At 39.5% G+C, this 18,342-nt stretch overlaps 1 protein-coding gene across 3 annotated transcripts in view; it reads right to left on the bottom strand.

The window, feature by feature from the left end:
* Positions 1-18,055, bottom strand: part of LOC119969459 (teashirt homolog 2) — a 631,483-nt gene extending 613,428 nt beyond the window's left edge. For all 3 annotated transcript variants that reach the window (XM_038803107.1, XM_038803105.1, XM_038803106.1), the window contains exon 1: positions 17,920-18,055. In XM_038803107.1, coding sequence (XP_038659035.1) covers positions 17,920-17,959 — 40 coding nt within the window. In that variant the 5' untranslated portion in view covers positions 17,960-18,055. The remainder of the gene's footprint in view (positions 1-17,919) is intronic.
* Between the last annotated feature and the right edge of the window lie 287 nt (positions 18,056-18,342).

The raw sequence follows: 18,342 nt of genomic DNA, 5'->3' as shown, positions 1-18,342 counted from the left end.
TTAAGAATTATGTTTAATTAGAGTAAAAAAAACATATTAATCAAATGTTGGCCATGCTTCCTTATTTGTCTGGGTGCACTTGACTATGTATTCAGTAAAATGTCACGTCTTACTTGAATAAGATGAGGAAACATGGTTTTAAATGAATCACCGTACAGCTTAGCAATCAGAACCCAAGATTCAGATATGACAGATATGATTTTACCACAGGAAGCATCCAACGAAATGGTAACATTTCCAACGATGGCAGTCAGGTAAACAAAAACACGTATTGACATGTACCACATTTACACGCATGACACAAGTCAACTTCAAATTGGAGTCAACTTTATTTTGATGCACATCAAATTAACTCAACAGCGCTTACAAGCTGCCACTTTTGCCTGCATTCACAAATAGAAATAATGCTTGCAGTCGACTCAAACAGTTCATATGCATCAGACAAGACAACTTGAAAGAAAAAAAACACATCAGGAACGAACACATTATCTTTGTGGATTAAATTTGATGCACAATACATTTATATTAAGAAGAGCTGGATTTAATTTTACCTGACATGATTAAAGTTATCTTATTGCTTGCATGCATGCAAAGATGGTATTTTTTTCTAAAATGCATTAGATGCAATTTTCTTAGTTAAAATGCAAAAAAATGCCCCTGTGCGTTCTTTGCCAATTGCTGGCATCCCACATAACAACAGTGAACGACTAGAGGAGGCAGAATACAATTCACCATCAGGCAAGAGGAGTATCTTATGAAACGTAGCAACATTATATAGAGAAATAATTTACTAATAAGCTATAAACAATCTATTCATGGTTTATAAGCTAAAATGGTCTTGCCAATGATTTTGGAAATCAAGGCCCAAATATTCCACAAACACAGAAGACTGTAAGTTATGCTCATTCTCCCAGAAATGCTTAATACATGCACATATAAAAAAAAAGAGAATGCCTTACTTCGCCTTTTTTTTAATGTATAAATGTATTACTGAGCTCTTTAATCCATGTTCTCCAGCTGAGGTTTGGGGCTTCCATTAGTGTCACCAGTTTTTTTCCATCACCAGGTAGACCACAAGTAATGCAGAAGTTACATTCCATCATGCAGATGACCAGAACGGGTGTGACTTAGAATCCAGATCAAGCGGCTGATCTTTTGGCTCGCCAGTGGCCAAAATTGCACAGCAAGCTACCTGCCATTTCCCTGGCTCTGTCCTGCCTCCGTGTCATTTTCCTAGAAATGGAGTGGGGAGGTAACTCAACCATACACTTGGGTGACTCTTTAAAGGCCACTTAAGACCAAGTGAAGAAGGTTGACTAGGGTTTTCCAGTTGCCTTCAAGTCCCTACAGGCTGTTGAGCCAGTTTGACTGCAGGAAGCCACCACCCCACAGGCTCCCTTGTAGAAGGCTTAATCTCTCCAGTGTGGCCTGGCTGCAAAAGCCATTTTCTTATTTAAACTTGTAAACATTTGGATAGGGCACTTTCACTTTGAAGCCCCTTCCCTCGCAATTACCTTGAATGACATAATGCTGGCTACTTTCAATCTGAAAGGACATTGATTGACCCTCCAGCTTAGAGAGCCTGCCCACCATCTTTAATTGGATGTTGAGTGTGTTCACTGGCCATTAATTGACTGCTCTGTGGAAAATCATGAGTGACCGTTTCCCACCTAATGTGGACTTTTGACCCCCATTTGAGCCTTGGGGAGGGATCAGAAGCCAGAGAAAACCCAGCCTCAATAATCTATTAAATCATAAACAAAAAAAAGAGAACTTTGCTCAAAACTGGCACTTTCTTTTGTTGAGTCATAACACTCTGGTGTACACAGAATTGAAACTAACCATTTTGGTGGCTTTTCTGAATAGCCCCCTTTGCTCTTTCATTTGATGTTCAAACTTTGTGTATGCATATCCACTGCTGGCGACCTCCTTTCTAACTTCCGAAAGATAAGATCACTTATCCAAAATAGAAAATAGTGCTACGATTGCCACAGGTGAGCCTTCATTAGATTACAGCCACAGAAATAAAGGGCGGGATTTTCGCGACCCTCACGCTGGCGGGATCTTCCAGTCCCACCGACGGCACCACCCCACTGTTGTGGGTTCCCTGACAGTGAGACAGACAAGCCACGCAAAACGCCGCAAACATCTGTGGTACTGGAAGATCCTGCCAGGTTCCAATGGCGAGCCACCTCCATCGTCCGATAACATGCCTCTGGGGCTGGAAAATCCCACCCAACATGCTGATAAAACAACAAGCCTGGAGACCTGAAGGCAAACACACTGAACTAGGGACCCCAGTTTGAAACCCTACCTTGTCAATCCAAAAGAATGCCAAATTAAAGGTGGCAGCTAATTCCTTAGACACAGTAGTACATTTAATTACATTTCTTAGGTTTAATCATTGCACTGTACAACTAATCTGAACAAACATAACAACTGTAGTAAAAGCTTATTTCCCTGCACAACAAATGGGGATAGCTGAAAAGATTCAAAGGAAATAGAAACATTTTGAGTGCGGCTGAACACACTATCAAATTTGAGTGACATTCTGTGACCAGCAAGTGTGATGTTCCATATCAGACACAATTGCTTCATACTTTTTTTCTAAATATTTGCATGGGAATATATCCATGACTGACGAACATTAATAAGCCCCTTTCACAAAAAGAGAAAGGCCTTGAATTTCTATAGCGCCTTTCACAACCTGTTGTCTCCAAGAACTTTACAGCCAATTAAGTACTTTTGAAGTGTAGCCACTGTTGTAATGTTGGAAACATGGCAGCTAATTTGTGCACAGTAAGTTTCCACAAGCAGCAATGTGAACATGGAGATCTCCCCTACACATCTTTCAAATTATGTCATGGAATATATGACATCCACCCGAGAGGGGAGATGTAGCCTTGCTTTCAGGTCATATCTGAAAGATGACACCGCAGATGGTGCTACATTCTTTCGTACTGCATTAGAGTGTTGGCCGAGATATGACTTAATCTGGGAAACTGGTGAAAGAAATGTTATGAAGAAGGAAGGCCCAAAGCATTCAAAAATAAAATCTTCTAGGACCATATGATGTATCAGAATAGCTGCTGATTTCTTTAAAGCTGCTTCTTCCAGGCATGCTACAGGACTGTGAAATGAGAATGGGTGTTTGATCCAATCCTGATTGGATCCAAATTCATTGCTGCTTTTAGCCTTATTTTGTTAATTCTGCTGAGAGGCATCAACATTCAGAAGAATTATTTCAAAGGATATGAGTAACACTGGAAAGGCAAGCATTAATTGCCCAACCGTAATTGCCCTCGAGATGTAATAGGGCACAACCTTCTTGAATACAGCTGAGAGGTTTGCTAGGCCACTTCAGAAATTAAGTTAAGAGTCAACTATACTGTTGTGACTCCATATGCATTGGGAAAGGACAGCAAATTTCCTTCTCGAAAAAAGATTAGTGAGTCAGATTGGTTTTTATGCCAAACAGGGTCACTATTACTGATACTTGCTTTTTATTCTAGATTTAAATTAATTGAATTGAACTTTACTGCTGGGATTGAAGACCTCCAGATCAGGATCCAGGCTTCTGGATTACTCGCCCAATAACATAACCACTACTCTGTCAGGACCTGCCAATATATCATAATGTGTACACAATAATGTTCCATGTCATGTGTCATAATATAGTCTCCTGAGTTGATTCATATTCTGAGGACATATTGTACTACATTTAATAAGACTTGCTATTATCTATTCACAATGTGGTCTCCTGATGCAGAACATGCTTTCTGGAGCATCTTCATTCAGTCTGCAATGTTGACCCGGAGCTTCAGCAGTCACGTGTAATTTCAATTCTCTACCTTGCTCGGACACTGGCCTCGGTCCTCGGTGTCCTACAGTGTTCCAATAAATCTCAACACAAGCTTCAGGAACACCACCTTGTCTTTTAATTGGGTGTTGTACAGCCTTCATGACTCACCATTGTGTTCAACAATTTCAGATCAGAAACCTCTGCCTCTATTTTGTTTCCTTTTCTTTGCTGGTTTTTAAATTTAGTATTTCATTTCTCATCAGGCTTTTAACTGGCTGAGGGGAAGAGTTTTGCCCCCAGCTGGGAGGAAGACCCACCTGCAGGAGTGGTTACAGCTGGGACCAGTCCTCAACAACAAGCGTGCTGGAGCCAGATAAAGTGGCAAATCTGGGGTTTCCCCCAGAGTCACTCTGGCAGACACCAGTGGAAGGGATTTGAGGCCAGAATTTGGAGTGTGGAGTGGAACACAAGGAATGAATAGTACAGTGGGGGTGGGAGAAGATATCTCCCTTGGGCACAGAGTGCCTAATAAGGAACCCCACCCTCAAACAGCTCATAACAAGGTTGCCAGGTGGCCTTGTTGCATGCTGTTGTCCCCCACCTTTTCCATCCCTTCCTCTATTGGTGGGGGGAGGAGAACCTTAATTGGCCCAAGGAGCAGAGGCAAATGTAGCTGGACAGGAAAAGATGCTCTCCTAGCCTGCAGTGAGAATGCCAAGGTTTACCTGGTTGTCTTGCCATGTGGTGTGGGCTATCTTCCCTTGCTGGCGGCATTTTATGGTTGTGGCGGGGGCTGCAGGTAAGCAATATGGGCATGGAGTTCCAGCCATGCTATCCAATTTTATTCTCACTCTTATCAAAATTTCACCATTTACTTTCTTAATCTCTCCATAGGTGCCACCAGACCTGCTGAGTATTCCCAGCACCTTTTTGTTTTTATTTAAAATTTTCAGCATCTGCAGCATTTTGCTTCTGCTACATTATCTACTTTTGGATGAGAAATTTACAGCTGGCAAGGTGGACCCCAAAAATTAGTTTTAAAGTAAAATGTCAATTCCGGGTTTCTGTGTGTTGCAAATTCAGATGATTAAAATGTTTGATGAAATTTCCATTAGCAAAGCAAAATAAATGAAAGTTGGAGACTTTTTTGATGATTGTTCAAGATATGGGGCTGGATTTTCCACCCCACCACATTTCTGTTTCACCCCACTGGCAGGATGCTCTGTTACACCGGCTGGTCAATGGGGTTTATCATTGGTGGGTCAGCCCCACGCCGTCGGGAACCCCCGGGCTGCCGGCAAAATGGAGCATCCCACCGGTGGGGAATCCAGTCGGATCAGATCCATCTTCCCAAGTCAAAATTCAACTTGTGGGCTCAAACACAATGAAACCTACATCAACCCCAAACTCTCTGCAGGAATTTACACATTAGTATTGAGTGTGTAGCAGCTAGACTCCCAAAAGCTTGTTCCCATGACACGCTTTCTCAAGCATGTATGCTTAGCTTAGTTCAGAAAAGGAGACAGCCCTGCCAGTTCAACTACACTAAAAGAAACATTGAAAAGAAACATTTCAAAACAAGTACTGTGCCATAGCATTTATTGCTTTGCTCACTAACAACTAAATGGTCCCTGATCCATTTGTGACTGATTGGACTATCTGCAACATTAGGTGCTTTTCTGAGCACTATTTTAGAAAGCACAACAAACTTGAAACATGCCACAGTGCAAGATGGTTTTTTTCCTCTTGTGATGGGATTAGCCAAATTTCAATACTTATTTATAACCTCCAGCAGAAAATTGACTACATACACTGCTTGAGTCAACTGGGACTGCATAACATCAACTTGATTATATCAAATTAACTCAAACATAATTGCACTGCTTGACTAGCCATGGAACTTGTCAGCTATAAACCTGTCAAAAATCCATCAACTTTACAGTTAAATAGCAGCACAAAGCTTAGGTTCCAGAATTTGACATTTTTTGGATCTCCGCCTGATAAGATGCTCTATAGCTAGCTTCTTTTTTTACTGTTCTTGCTCTTCATTTCTATATTCTGAACTATATCGGCCACAGGGGGAAGAAAGCCAAAAGATACAGTTCGAACAAAAAAATAAAGCAAAGTGCGTTTTGAAACTTCATTAACAAGCATCGAGTTTGGAGTATAATGATTGTTACAATAGGTGCCACAAAAGCAGCAAAGCATTTGTGAAGATTACCAAACCATGCATTTTTGAAAGAAACATAAGGAAATATGAACCCCATTATTGTGCTCATTAATGCAATGAAAATACAAGCCTCAGTAATAAATCAATTAAAACAGAAATTCCCCAAAAGTAATCTTCTGCAGGCAAATGTTAAAAATCTACAAAACATACCCCTGGAATAGTTTATATTGTCTAGTCTGTTGGACAGAATTATGAAGCATTTTGAACACAATTATCTTTGCTGTGCTTTGGGGAAATTATTCAAATTTAGGGGTAATAACAGATTTGGCATGTAACATGTCAAATTGCTGTGGAACATTAATAAAGTAAATCGAGTCCTGTGCTATGTTGCTACATCACAACAGTGGTAAACCCAGTGCATGCTGTAAAATGCTAAGTTTTACATTTTTTGGCTTCTTTTTGAACAGCTCAACAAAATTCAGTCAAATTCTATCCTTTACGACCTAGAAATCCAAAGCAATATATAGCAGCAGGCATTTCTTTTAACGTTTAAAAAACCAAATGTGAAGATAAGGATCAGGTGTGTAACACTTAAGTGACAATAGGAGATGTTCTTGGCAACAGCTGGATTTTAAATGCCTCCAGTTGAACTCACACATAATCACAAAATATGTTGTGGTAATATCATAGGGTTGAATACTTGTTTGGGTGCCCTCGAGAGGATTGGTACTTCAACTTTGGAACACCACCCACCTCCATTCCTATCTTAGCCCATCTACCTCTGAGCAGGCTGGTTCGGTAGCTTCAAGCACACAATGCAATTTTCCTGAAATTCATTGAAATACATGGATCAGTGGACCTTCAATTTCTATAGCATTCCAAGTGAGCACCACTTGGCAGGTGTATGACTGGACAATTAGCCCAGATATTGCAAGATTGGGAAATTATTATTATTAAAACTATTATTTTGTCTATTTAAGTCAATGCAATTCACATTATTATCCCTGTACCTAATGGGTCCAGATAACAAACCAACAACTTACCTTGCCTTTCAAATAGAAAGTCTTCCAAAACTGCTTCACAGGGACAGGAACAATGGATGGTGAGGCAAAACTGGAATTATTAAAGGTGGTGTCTAAATGCTTCAAAGAAGTGGACATTAATGAGTCTCTTAAAAGGAGAATGGAAGAAAGAAATGGAAAGATTTCAGGACTGTGACAAACAGTGCAAATCTGGAGGACTGTAGGCCACTTCCAGTGGTGCAGAGGAAAGAGGAATGCACAAGAAGCCAGAAGAATAGACCTCAAGGGGTGGGAATTATACCCTGGAAAAAATTACAGTGTTAGGCTGGGGTGAGGCTGTGGAGAGATTTAGTACAAGGATATGAGAATTTTAAACTGGAGGCAGTGGCTGCTGCCAATGTATGTCAATGAGCACTACCTGGCACAGCATAGGAAACAGGAAGCCAAGATTGGTCTAAACTTACATTTACAGAGGTTGAAGCAGGGAGGTAAGAAAAGAGTGGCGATTTCCACTGCAAATGTTTGAAATAGGGATGGAGATGGGAGTAGGTTGACTTTGTCCTGAAATATAATTTTGGAAGCTCAGCTCAAAGTCAAACAGAACCTCCAGGTTATGGGTATCCTCAGGGAGCACAAGGTTATGGATTTTATGATGGTGACCAAAGATAATAGTTTCAATCTTCCCAATGTTTAGACTGAATGTCGGCCAAGTGCTCTGACAATACAGGGATAGTTGCAGAGTCAATCAAGTGGTGAAAATATGGAGTTTGGAGTTATTGACAATTATGTTGAAGTTAACCCAATGTTTCATTTCCTTTGAAGGCTCCAGAAATGGCAATGCAAGAGTGGGAAGAGAAGCAATTGATGTTCCTTACAGTGTGTAGACCAGTGCAACCTTTGCAGTTAGTTAAAAGAAAGTGCAATTTCTTCTCAAACCTCCCTCAGTTTTGGAGCACGGCTTCCACCATAGCCAACTAGAGGGTATGAATCAAGTGGAGATCTGGATTGGTTTAAAACATTTAAGACCAAATAAATCAGGAAGCACTGTGGGTATTAGTAAAGTGTTTGATTTGGGGTTTGGGGGCATTAACTTAAAGACTATCCCAGGAACACCTATTCTCTTAATCAACATTAATGATACTGATTCTGAAACTGCAATTTAGTTAAATTCACAGATGTTACCACAGTCGAGAGGGGCATCAGCTAAGGTTCTCTAAAACATGATGGACAACATTGGTAAATTGATGGAAAAGTGATACGAAATTTGATACAAACAAATAGAAAGCATAAAATGTTGCAGGAATAAAGTGTACCAGGCTGCAGAAACAGTTAACAGATGAATCTGGGAAGGATTTGGGAGTCACAGCAGACTTGCTACATAACATGTACATTAGATTGCTGTGAAGCAGCAACTGAACAATCCGAGTAGAACGTGAAATTTAATTATTATATCGTAAAGGTAGAGAATGTCACATTAAAATCATATGATACTCTGATCAGAATGCTTTGAACTTGTGTTCACTTTGGTCAACAGACATAATGGAAATATTCAAGCCATGGAGATGGTATAAGAGCTATGAGGTGAATGTGGAAAGCCTGTAATTATCTAGCTATGAAAGGAGATGAATAACAGGAACTTTATAGAGGTATAAAAGATGTATAGATAAGCTAAGTCTAGAGCACTCTTCAAAAAAGCCATATATTAGAATATGTAAGCTTAAATATGATAAAAGGGCCAATACAAGACTGATGTTTGTGGGAACATTTTGCACAGATTGCTAAAAACATGTTTTTAATTTTTTTTTAAAAACTACTTTATCTGAGTTACAAAGCCAGGGCTCAGAGTGTGGATCAGGGGCAAACCCCTAATCCAGCTCTTTGCCCGCTCCAAAAACCAACCCAAACTGAATCCAATTCATGGTCCCCGCAAGAGAGACATACCAGATCTGAGCTAAAAGGCTCAATCTACGCTCGATCTTAGCCAAAAGGCTGAGAAGCGATTGCTAACAACATGTTGAATGCTCCTTGAGGCAATGTGTTAGAAATAAAAATCTGCATCCATGCGCAAGGTGATCCAAACAGCCACCCTCACCTGTACTTATTTTGTTATTTACTGAAATACAAATGGATAAATGGATCACAAATGAAACAGACTGACAGTCACCACTTATAAATGGACATATTAAACACTCTGTATGTCCATTTCCAAAATCCCTGAAATGCAAAGCACTATGAACAGCCAAGCCACCTCTCAGAAGGATATATATAGCTGAATAACATAGGGAAAAGACTGGACCTACAACATGCAGCTCAAAGCCAGGACATAGATCTAATGTAGTATGACTCTGCTGCTTTCTAACACACTTGCCCAAATTAATCTTATCAGGAGCATTAAGAAATTGATGCATACATGCATATTTCTGTACATACGGTCCTAAGAAAAGTGACAGTACTAACTTAACATATACAATACCTTCACAAAATACATATATACAAAACAATTTCCTACAACAGTGACTGTACCTTAACATGTTTCTCTGGCTCTGAAGCATTTGAGATGTCCTGAGATCATGAAAGGCACAACATTAATCATTCTTTCTCAATCTTTCTTTCTTGATAGGTTCAATAACTTCAGCTCTGAGTTAAATAATATCAATTGAGGCAATGGCAGAGATGCGACAGTTGGTACCAGCATATTTGGGTTGAATGTTACCTGTTGATTCTTGCTGGAAACGCATTATGGACATCAGGTGAGGACATAATTGGACTTGGTTGTAAACCAATTGAAAATTGATACACGAACAATATATATATATATAATATATATATATATATATAGATATATAGATAGTCTGTGCTTCAGCAAAAGCCTGTTATTGTGGACATGGAAGAAAATTGGCACAATTTTTACGACAAGATTAATTTGGGCCACAAAATTTTAAAACAGGCATTTCAAACCCAAACCATCCTCAATAAAAAAGAATCACCAGCATGTACTCCGCCAGCTGGAGCTTTACATTTACTTCTTCAATTCAACAAGATACTTTGCCAACCTGTAAGCAATTGATAGTCATAAATTAATCTGAATCGTCTAAATTTCAACTGTGACTTACAGCTGCAGATCACGTGCACAATGTGTGATAATTGATTAAACTTTATCACTTCCTCTCTCCTCTGACAAAAATACATTTATTTTTACTATTTTTGTCCCTTCCTTTCATTCTGGATCTTATATGTCTACTTTGTTTATTTTTCTTCCCTTCAACTGGTACAGACACAATGGGCTGAATGGCCTCCTTCTGCGCTGTAATGTTTCTGTACTTCCTTTAGTTTATACTCACAGCTGTTAAGGTAAATGATAATAGATTCCATAAGCAACAGGTGAAAGTACACAGTTTGTGTGTGCCTTGAAATAATTTATATACTCCATATAAAAGGTTTTGGGTGGCACAATAACACATTGGCTAGCACTGTTGCTTCACAGCTCCCAGGGTCCCAGGTTCGATTCCAGCTTAGGTTACTGTGTGTGCGTGCACACGCGCGTGTTCTCCCTGTGTCAGCGGGGGACTCCTCCGGGTGCTCCGGTTTGCTCCCACAAGTCCTGAAAGAAGTGCTGTTCGGTAATTTGGACATTCTGAATTCTCCCTCTGTGTACCCAATCAGGTGCAGGAATGTGGTAACTAGGGGCTTTTCACAGTGACTTCATTGCAGTGTTAATGTAAGACTGCTTGTGACAATAAAGATATTAAAGAACAAACTGGCCAGGTGAAAATCGGAAGGTTTTGTATCAGAACAACCAATGTTATCGTCAATTACGGCTCGAGTAGTTTAATTCAGAGGATTACAAACATAAAGGTGGGGTAGTCAAGAAGTGTTTTACAATACTAAAATTAAATAACCAGCAAGCATTTGCATGGCTGTAGATAACAGCATGATGTTCCAACAATGATTCACCATGCTATCTTCCGCAGTAACCCAGGGTCTCTATCTAGCTCTCATACTTCCCACACCTTGATATCAGTGCTCCTTTAACATAAAAATGTGTTTTTTTGTGAAACTGCTTTATGGAAGTTGGGATGGAAATGGACCCTCAACTGATGGGAAGTCAGCAATCCAATTAACTAACCATTTTACCAATGCAAATAAGGATATGATGCCTCAGAATCTGCTGTCATTTTGCATCTGACAACAGAAAGCATCAGCATCGCAGTCTCGAGTGAAAAATGGAAGATGCACTAAGCGATGTTACATGGCTGCTCTGGTTTGTTTTCAGAACCATATTTGGCATAATGAAAGGTCCATAGGGTCCTGCAACTTATACCAATGTACAGTTTTCACAGAAATATGGCACTGGAAGTGAGAAACAGATGTTTTTGATTAATATATACTCCTTACCATAACACTGTACTGTGGTCATTACCTATATACTTTTAATCAGCAAGAAGCATCTGTTTCCAATAATAAATCATGAAAAATTACAACTGCATTCATATTGTTTATAGAAAGGCCCAAACATACATAGGAATACATTGGTTTATTTCTATATTACTGAGGTGTCTTTCAGCTAATATTTTTCAAATAAAATTCTCCTTACTTTCTTCCGTTTTTGTTTCCATGGCTGCTAGCTACATCTTTCAGGCAAACAAACATGTTGCAAGATTCAAGGCAAGAACTTTTCCATAACAAAAATATCACCTCCATTCTATCACTGCACAGCACAAGTAACAATGAACATTGCACTACATTGAGTATAACTCTGATTTGATTTTCTAACCGGAACGCAAGGCCATTTACCATGTCACAAGTAAATCCTAGAAAATGCTACATTTTGAGCACTTACCCAATGGCACCGGCTCAGCATTACTGCATTGTTCTCCTATTAGAGATTAGGCTCTCTATGGATTGTGAGTGGGGCCAAGACTGATGACAATATTAACCATATTTAACCCATTTACACTCTGCTGCTTCTAAGGTTCTTTTTACATAGCTATACAGAACAGAACCCAAATGACGTAGAGAATTAAATTAGTCCATGGAACCATGACTTCTGTAGTTTGCTTTCTGGGCAACAATTGTCACAGGGCATAAATTTTGATTTACTAGCAGAAGCATAAGGGAGAGGTTAGAAGACATTTTTTACACAAAAGGTTACTGGAATATTGAATGGAATACCACAAATGACAAACGAAGCAGAGTAAATCCTGACTTTTTTTAACGAGAAAATTAAATGAATAGCAAAAGAAAAATACTAGGAAAGTACAAAGTAAGAGGAGGGATATGATATTAAAAGAACTAATTATGACGTGTTACTGTCACCAGCAAAGGTATGGTGTACTAATTATCATCTTTCCATATTGAATTTCTACATGGTGTTGGTTCAGGATTGATGTTCCCTGTACCCTAACTGATCAGAAAGATAATTAAAACCAGTACAGGCCATTCAGTCCATCTAGCTCATCTTCCCGAGAAACCATGATGCCCCTTTTCACAGCCATTCTCATCTACACATCCACTTGCCCCTGAATGATTCCAGAGATCAAATTAGAGGAAATCTACTCATCTAGTTAAGTTCAACGTGCATCGCATAATCAAATACTATGTACACATAGAAATTAAAGCGATCTACTTTTTACAAAAATAATTTTGTTACTTGGGCATACATTTTTGAACATATTTAAATGTTTACATCAAAGTCTCATTTTAGCTATGCACTATTGGGACTTATACCACTCTCCTCTGAACTTGGAGAGATGGCACCTGAAGTTCTGTGTACAAGTTTTGCTTTCTTACTTAAGGGAGGGTATAGTTGCATTGAAAGCAGTATACCGCTCTCCTCTGAACTTGGAGAGATGGCACCTGAAGTTCTGTGTACAAGTTTTGCTTTCTTACTTAAGGAAGGGTATACTTGCATTGAAAGCAGTTCAGAGAAGGGTCACTGGGCTGATTCCTGGGATAAAAGGGTTGTTTTATGAGGAAAGGTTGAACAGGTTGAGCCCATATTCATTGGAGCTTAGAAAATTCAAACATGTAAGATTGAGTGGGCTTGACAGAGTAGATGCTGAGAGGATATTTTATCTCCTAGGGGAATCTAGAACAGGAGTCAGAGTTAAAAATTGAGGGGGCTCCCATTTAATATGGAGATGAGAAGGAATTTCTTCTCTGAGGGTTGTTAGTTTGTGCAATTACCTTCCCCAGAAAGCAGGGGAGGCTAGGTCATTGAATTTATTTAAGGCTGAGTTAGACTGATTTTTGATTGACAAGGGAGTCAAGGTTAGGGGAGATAGGCAGAAAAGTGGAGTTAAGGCCACAATCAGATCAGCCATGATCTTATTGAATGGCGGAGCAGGCATGATGAGCGAAACGGCCTACAATTGCTCCAATTTCTTATGATCTTATGACTTCCATTCCTTTTATGAGCAATATCTTATGGGAAAAAAAGCAAAGTTTAACGTAATGGGCATCACTTAAACCAACCTCCAAACTTAAAAAAATTGAAGGTTTTTCAAAATTTGTATCTCTTCTGTAAGTGAAGCTTAAATGCCCAATCTCAAGTGAAAGTGTGATTTGCACATTGAGTGGAGGTTCAAGCATAGTGAAATCTAATGCGTTGGCCATCTTTGTTTTGTCAAATACTGTATGTAACCAACATTCAGTGAAATTGGATAATGTTTGGCATTGCCTAGTTTTATTGTGAGGTGCGAGTATATTCCAATATAATGCTTAACCAAACAATGAACTGCCACTAACAGACACGAGAAATTGTTCGAGAATGTTATGATTTAAAAAGTAAACTCAAGAGATTTCCAAACATATACTTCCACACTAAGGAGGACCTATCCAATAAGTGGTTTTTGAAAAACACACATTGAAAACAGATGTTAAAATCAACAAGCCTTTCTTCTGTTTCACCGTTACTCTTTGTTTTGTTTAACTGGTACAATTAGTGGGAATGTTCAAAGCAAGAATTTAAGTCTGTTCTCCTCTTCCGGACACAGGTGTTCATTAATCTACAATTACTTCATGCGGATCTAACGTACAACTGTAATTATTACATTTAATTCCTGTTTAGTGAATAACCCACTTGTCATCACAAATTGTTGCAGCATGGTCCACCATAAAAATGCTGGGCTGGAAAATATCAAGATTTAAAAGCAGTAAAACACGTCTTTATGGCTTCACAATGAACACTTTCTCCCCTGGAATTAAACAGAAAATCCTTGAAGTACAATACAGGCTCATCAGGCTCTGAAAAGAGAAAACTCACATTAATGTTTTGGATCAAGACCTTTCATCAGAGTTCTAATGAAGAATCTACACTCGAAACATTAACCTTCCTTTTCAGACGATACCTGCTGTGTACTACCAGCATTTTCTGTTTTATTGCTCCACATTTCCAACATTCCCAAGGTTTTGTCTCCTGAAATTTATTATATCTATGGAGGCTCAAAGTGACACTTACATGGCTCCACATCACAATGATAGACACACATTAGTTTTGTGCAAACGCTATCTCGCTCCCAAGTGTGTAAATGCGACAGATTTTACATCTGTGAGGATTGGGTGACTATTCCTGTATGAAGACTTTGGACTTCAGCAAAAATTCACCTTGTGAGCCTGCAGAAGTTAATTAAAGTCAGAAATTAATCTTTACAGGACCAACCAGTGACCATACCATCCATTAAGTCACTCAGAACCACCCAATACTGGGACAGTCTTGTGCTCAGTGATACAGCTTGGCAGGCTATTAGTCCAGTCTTTAAAGAAACAACAAGTGATGCATGTGTTAACCCACTTAGAACGGATACAAATCAGCTAAAATGTTAATCATTAAAAAAAATTAATGTTTGAAACAGCGTTATTAACCCTTTCTGTAATCTACTACCTATATAGATCACAAACATATTTTAAATGGTTTCCACATAACCTTACATAAAGTGTAACAGAGAATGTATTTGAAGGAAAAGTTACTCTTGTGCATGGGTTATCAGTGATATTAGTGATTACTGTTTAAATGAGAAAGCAAGGTAAAGGACCAAGGCCTTGAAGTGAACTGTGCCGCCAAAGTGAAAAAGACTGAAAAAGAACAATGACGTTTTCCAATCTGATTATACCACATCTGGGCTTTAGAAGTCTGTAGGATGGATAAACTGATAGAGATGAGGGGAATAATGAATCTTGCTAGGTTGAGAACTTGGGAAAGTATAAGTTCAGGGATTGTGATTTCCATGCAGTACTGACGTACAGCACAGACTAAATTGTGCAGTGCTTTCGGAGTTTAGAAGGACAAGGGAAAAAAAAGTTTGAAGGAGCACTGTCAATTGTTATATTACTGAAATGCAGGATAATATGGCTGAAAATAAAAGCAGGATCTGTTAAACACAGTTTGTTGATCCTTGTCCATTGCAATCAACTAAATCCTAAATCATAATGTTCTGGAATACAATGTGAGATCTTTAAAGGTCTGGTTCATAGACTATAATTTGAATTTTTAAAGAGTTTAATCTGGATAATAATTTAACTTCTCATTCTGTCCTCATTTTCTTTGCACTATGAATTATATAATGGAATAATACACATTTTTCTCAATTAATCATCTACACAAACTTTATTTCAAAATAAATAATATAAAAGGCACCCAGAATATATGGGTGGCATATATGGTGCCATACCATGTATGGCAAATTGAGGGGGGCCATTTCAAAAATATATATTGATAAAGCAAAATTAAATTGAAAATGAATCAAATTTAAAAACTCCCTTTTGAAGGCAGGTAAAATACTACTTTTATTCTTCTTAAAGCTACATATGGATATAGTTTATGAAGAAGTTTAGTTTTCATTTGAATTCCTTTCATGGGATGCCACAATTGCAGTTAACTAGTAGTCAATATACAACAGACATGTTGACACTATATGAACTGGTGAACCCCACCAAGTGGTATTACTGCACTTTTAACCTCATCAAACTATCAAATCATAGAACATATTGTTACCAGACATTTTTTTAATTCCCTGGATGATGGCAGTGTCAAGTTTCAGGAATGACAGGAACACAGAGAAATGGCATTTCTCTAAATAAGTTCATTTTAAAACATTGTAACCTTGTTTAAAGTTTTTTTTAATAAATGTGATTTAATATCTATTCCTCTTCCCACTAACCCCTCCCCTCCCCTCCCAAGCTTTCCTTCAATACATGGTTGAACTTATTATATCACGTCCGTCAACCCACATCTCTTCGCCCCTTCCTGTCCTGCCAGGTAATCAATTTGTCGTCACTCTTGGTAACCCCAGTAAAGTCATCAGTGAAATGAGTTACAGCTGTGAAACCATCAGGAAGAAGAACAGCCAAGAATATGCTGCTGATAGCACATCGAGGTCTCAAAGATGAAATATTAATGCACGATTTGTTTATCTGCAAGCTCACATCTTCCAGCACTGAGCTGTTAATTTTCTATCTGTGCAGACAACAGATCACTCAGTCATGAACTCTTCACAGCCATTACACAGAGACATTTTGATTAAGTATGCCTAATGTAGTGTATAGGAAAGAATGAAAACACTCAGCCTGCCAACTTTTGATTGACCATTAAGCCACTGATGAATGTGCCTGTCAGGGGAGAGACAATTACCTCAACAATGAAGAAAGTCTTCTGGAGGGTTATTTCTATAGCAGTGACACATTTACCAGATTACAGCCATGCAAGTTGAAAGCGTGTAAACTAATAGCTAAGATTTCTTCATAATGTATTCATCCCACTCTCCTTAAAGGAGAGGAAATGAAAAAAAAAACAACTCACATTACCAAAAAAAACACTAAACAAAATAATTGTGCATGCCTGGGCAAAGAAATGACAGGGGCAGGCGTTACGTCACCAGCACATGCGTTGCCATAGTGAGTGATTTATTGATATTTATCGAGAATGAATAGATCAAAGCCCGCCAGATGACAGGTGATCAATCACGCGTCAAATCAAAGATGGCAATCGACTTTAAGACCAGTTAAGTGGGTGGATCCGGCGGATGAAAAATGAACTTTTATTCCTGTGCCCCGCACCACCAAATATCACAACTCCCGGGAGGGAAGCTAGAAAAAAAAAGGGTTTTCGGAAAAGGCAGTTTAATTTGCCGGATTAGATTCCTCTTTTGCAAAACTATGGGGTTTTTTTTTGAGCGGTGCGGGACTTTGAGGCACAATCGCACAAAAGTTCCAGCGGCTCGCACGGCTTCCCCATTTTTATTTTGGCCAAATTATAAACCCCCCCTCGCCGCCTCACTTTTTTTCTTCAAGAGCTCTGCAAAGTGCTACCCCCCCCCCCCCCCAACAACCATCATCACCCCCCCCGCCCCGCAACCACCACCACCACACTCTTCCCAACGATCCCGTCGCTGTTTTGTTTGTCCTCCCAAATAGCTATTATAAACGGCCTTTCAGCGTGCCGATTACAAATCCCCTGCACTGCAAACATTCTATCAGATCACAGTCAAATATTGCAACCCATCCATCTTTTTTTTCCGCAAGAGAGACTGAATTCTCCCTGACTGACAGGGCATAAACACACACACACACACACACACGGGGTTATGCATTGTGCTGGACCAACCAAAGCAGCCCCCTCCCCCTCCCCAAAACCCCATCAACGTGAATTCCACACACATAGCTCACTCCGTCCCCGCTAAACACATCAAAAAGAATTCACATCCAACAACAACAAAAACTTCAAGCGCAAAACAAAAGTCTCGCCGGAGACCCAATTTAAAAAAAACACACATACACACAAACCCCAAATCTCAGCGAAGGAGCTGTGTCACCAAACATATTTTTTTTTGACAGGAAGATTTTGGGGTTTTTTTTAATATAAAAAAGACGGCTGAATAATGATAGTGACTGTCTAATGCAGAGGTAAGATATAGAAGTTGTTTGTTTACCTGCAGCCCGTTTGGGTACTTGCTGCTTCCTCCGCGGCATGCTGTGAGAGTTTCAAGTTGACTTTTCTTCAGGTGTGTAAGAGGTGGTGAGGGGAGGGGGGAGAGGGGAAGGGGAGGGGGGTGTGCACGGCGGAGGCGATGGCGGGCCGTCAATGTGCGTGTGTGTGTATATATATATATATATATATTTATGTATACATGTGTGGGTGTTATCTGAACAATATCTTAAATATTACAGAAAAAATGTATGGATGTGTCAGTCGGGAGGAGGGGGGGGGGGGAGCTGGTGGCTGGGTTGGCACAGGGACACACCACCCCCCCGGCTGGACGATCGCAAGCTGTCGGTCCTGCCTCTCTGTCTGTCTCAGTCTCGCCCCCCTTCTCTCTCTCTCCTCTCCCCGAGCGGGTGTTGATCAGTGGCGG

This window comes from Scyliorhinus canicula, chromosome 7, assembly GCF_902713615.1.
Source record: "Scyliorhinus canicula chromosome 7, sScyCan1.1, whole genome shotgun sequence".
In the NCBI taxonomy this organism is placed as follows: domain Eukaryota; kingdom Metazoa; phylum Chordata; class Chondrichthyes; order Carcharhiniformes; family Scyliorhinidae; genus Scyliorhinus; species Scyliorhinus canicula.
The sequence above is the reverse complement of the archived record's forward strand: the minus strand, read 5'-3'. Positions and strand labels throughout refer to the sequence as shown.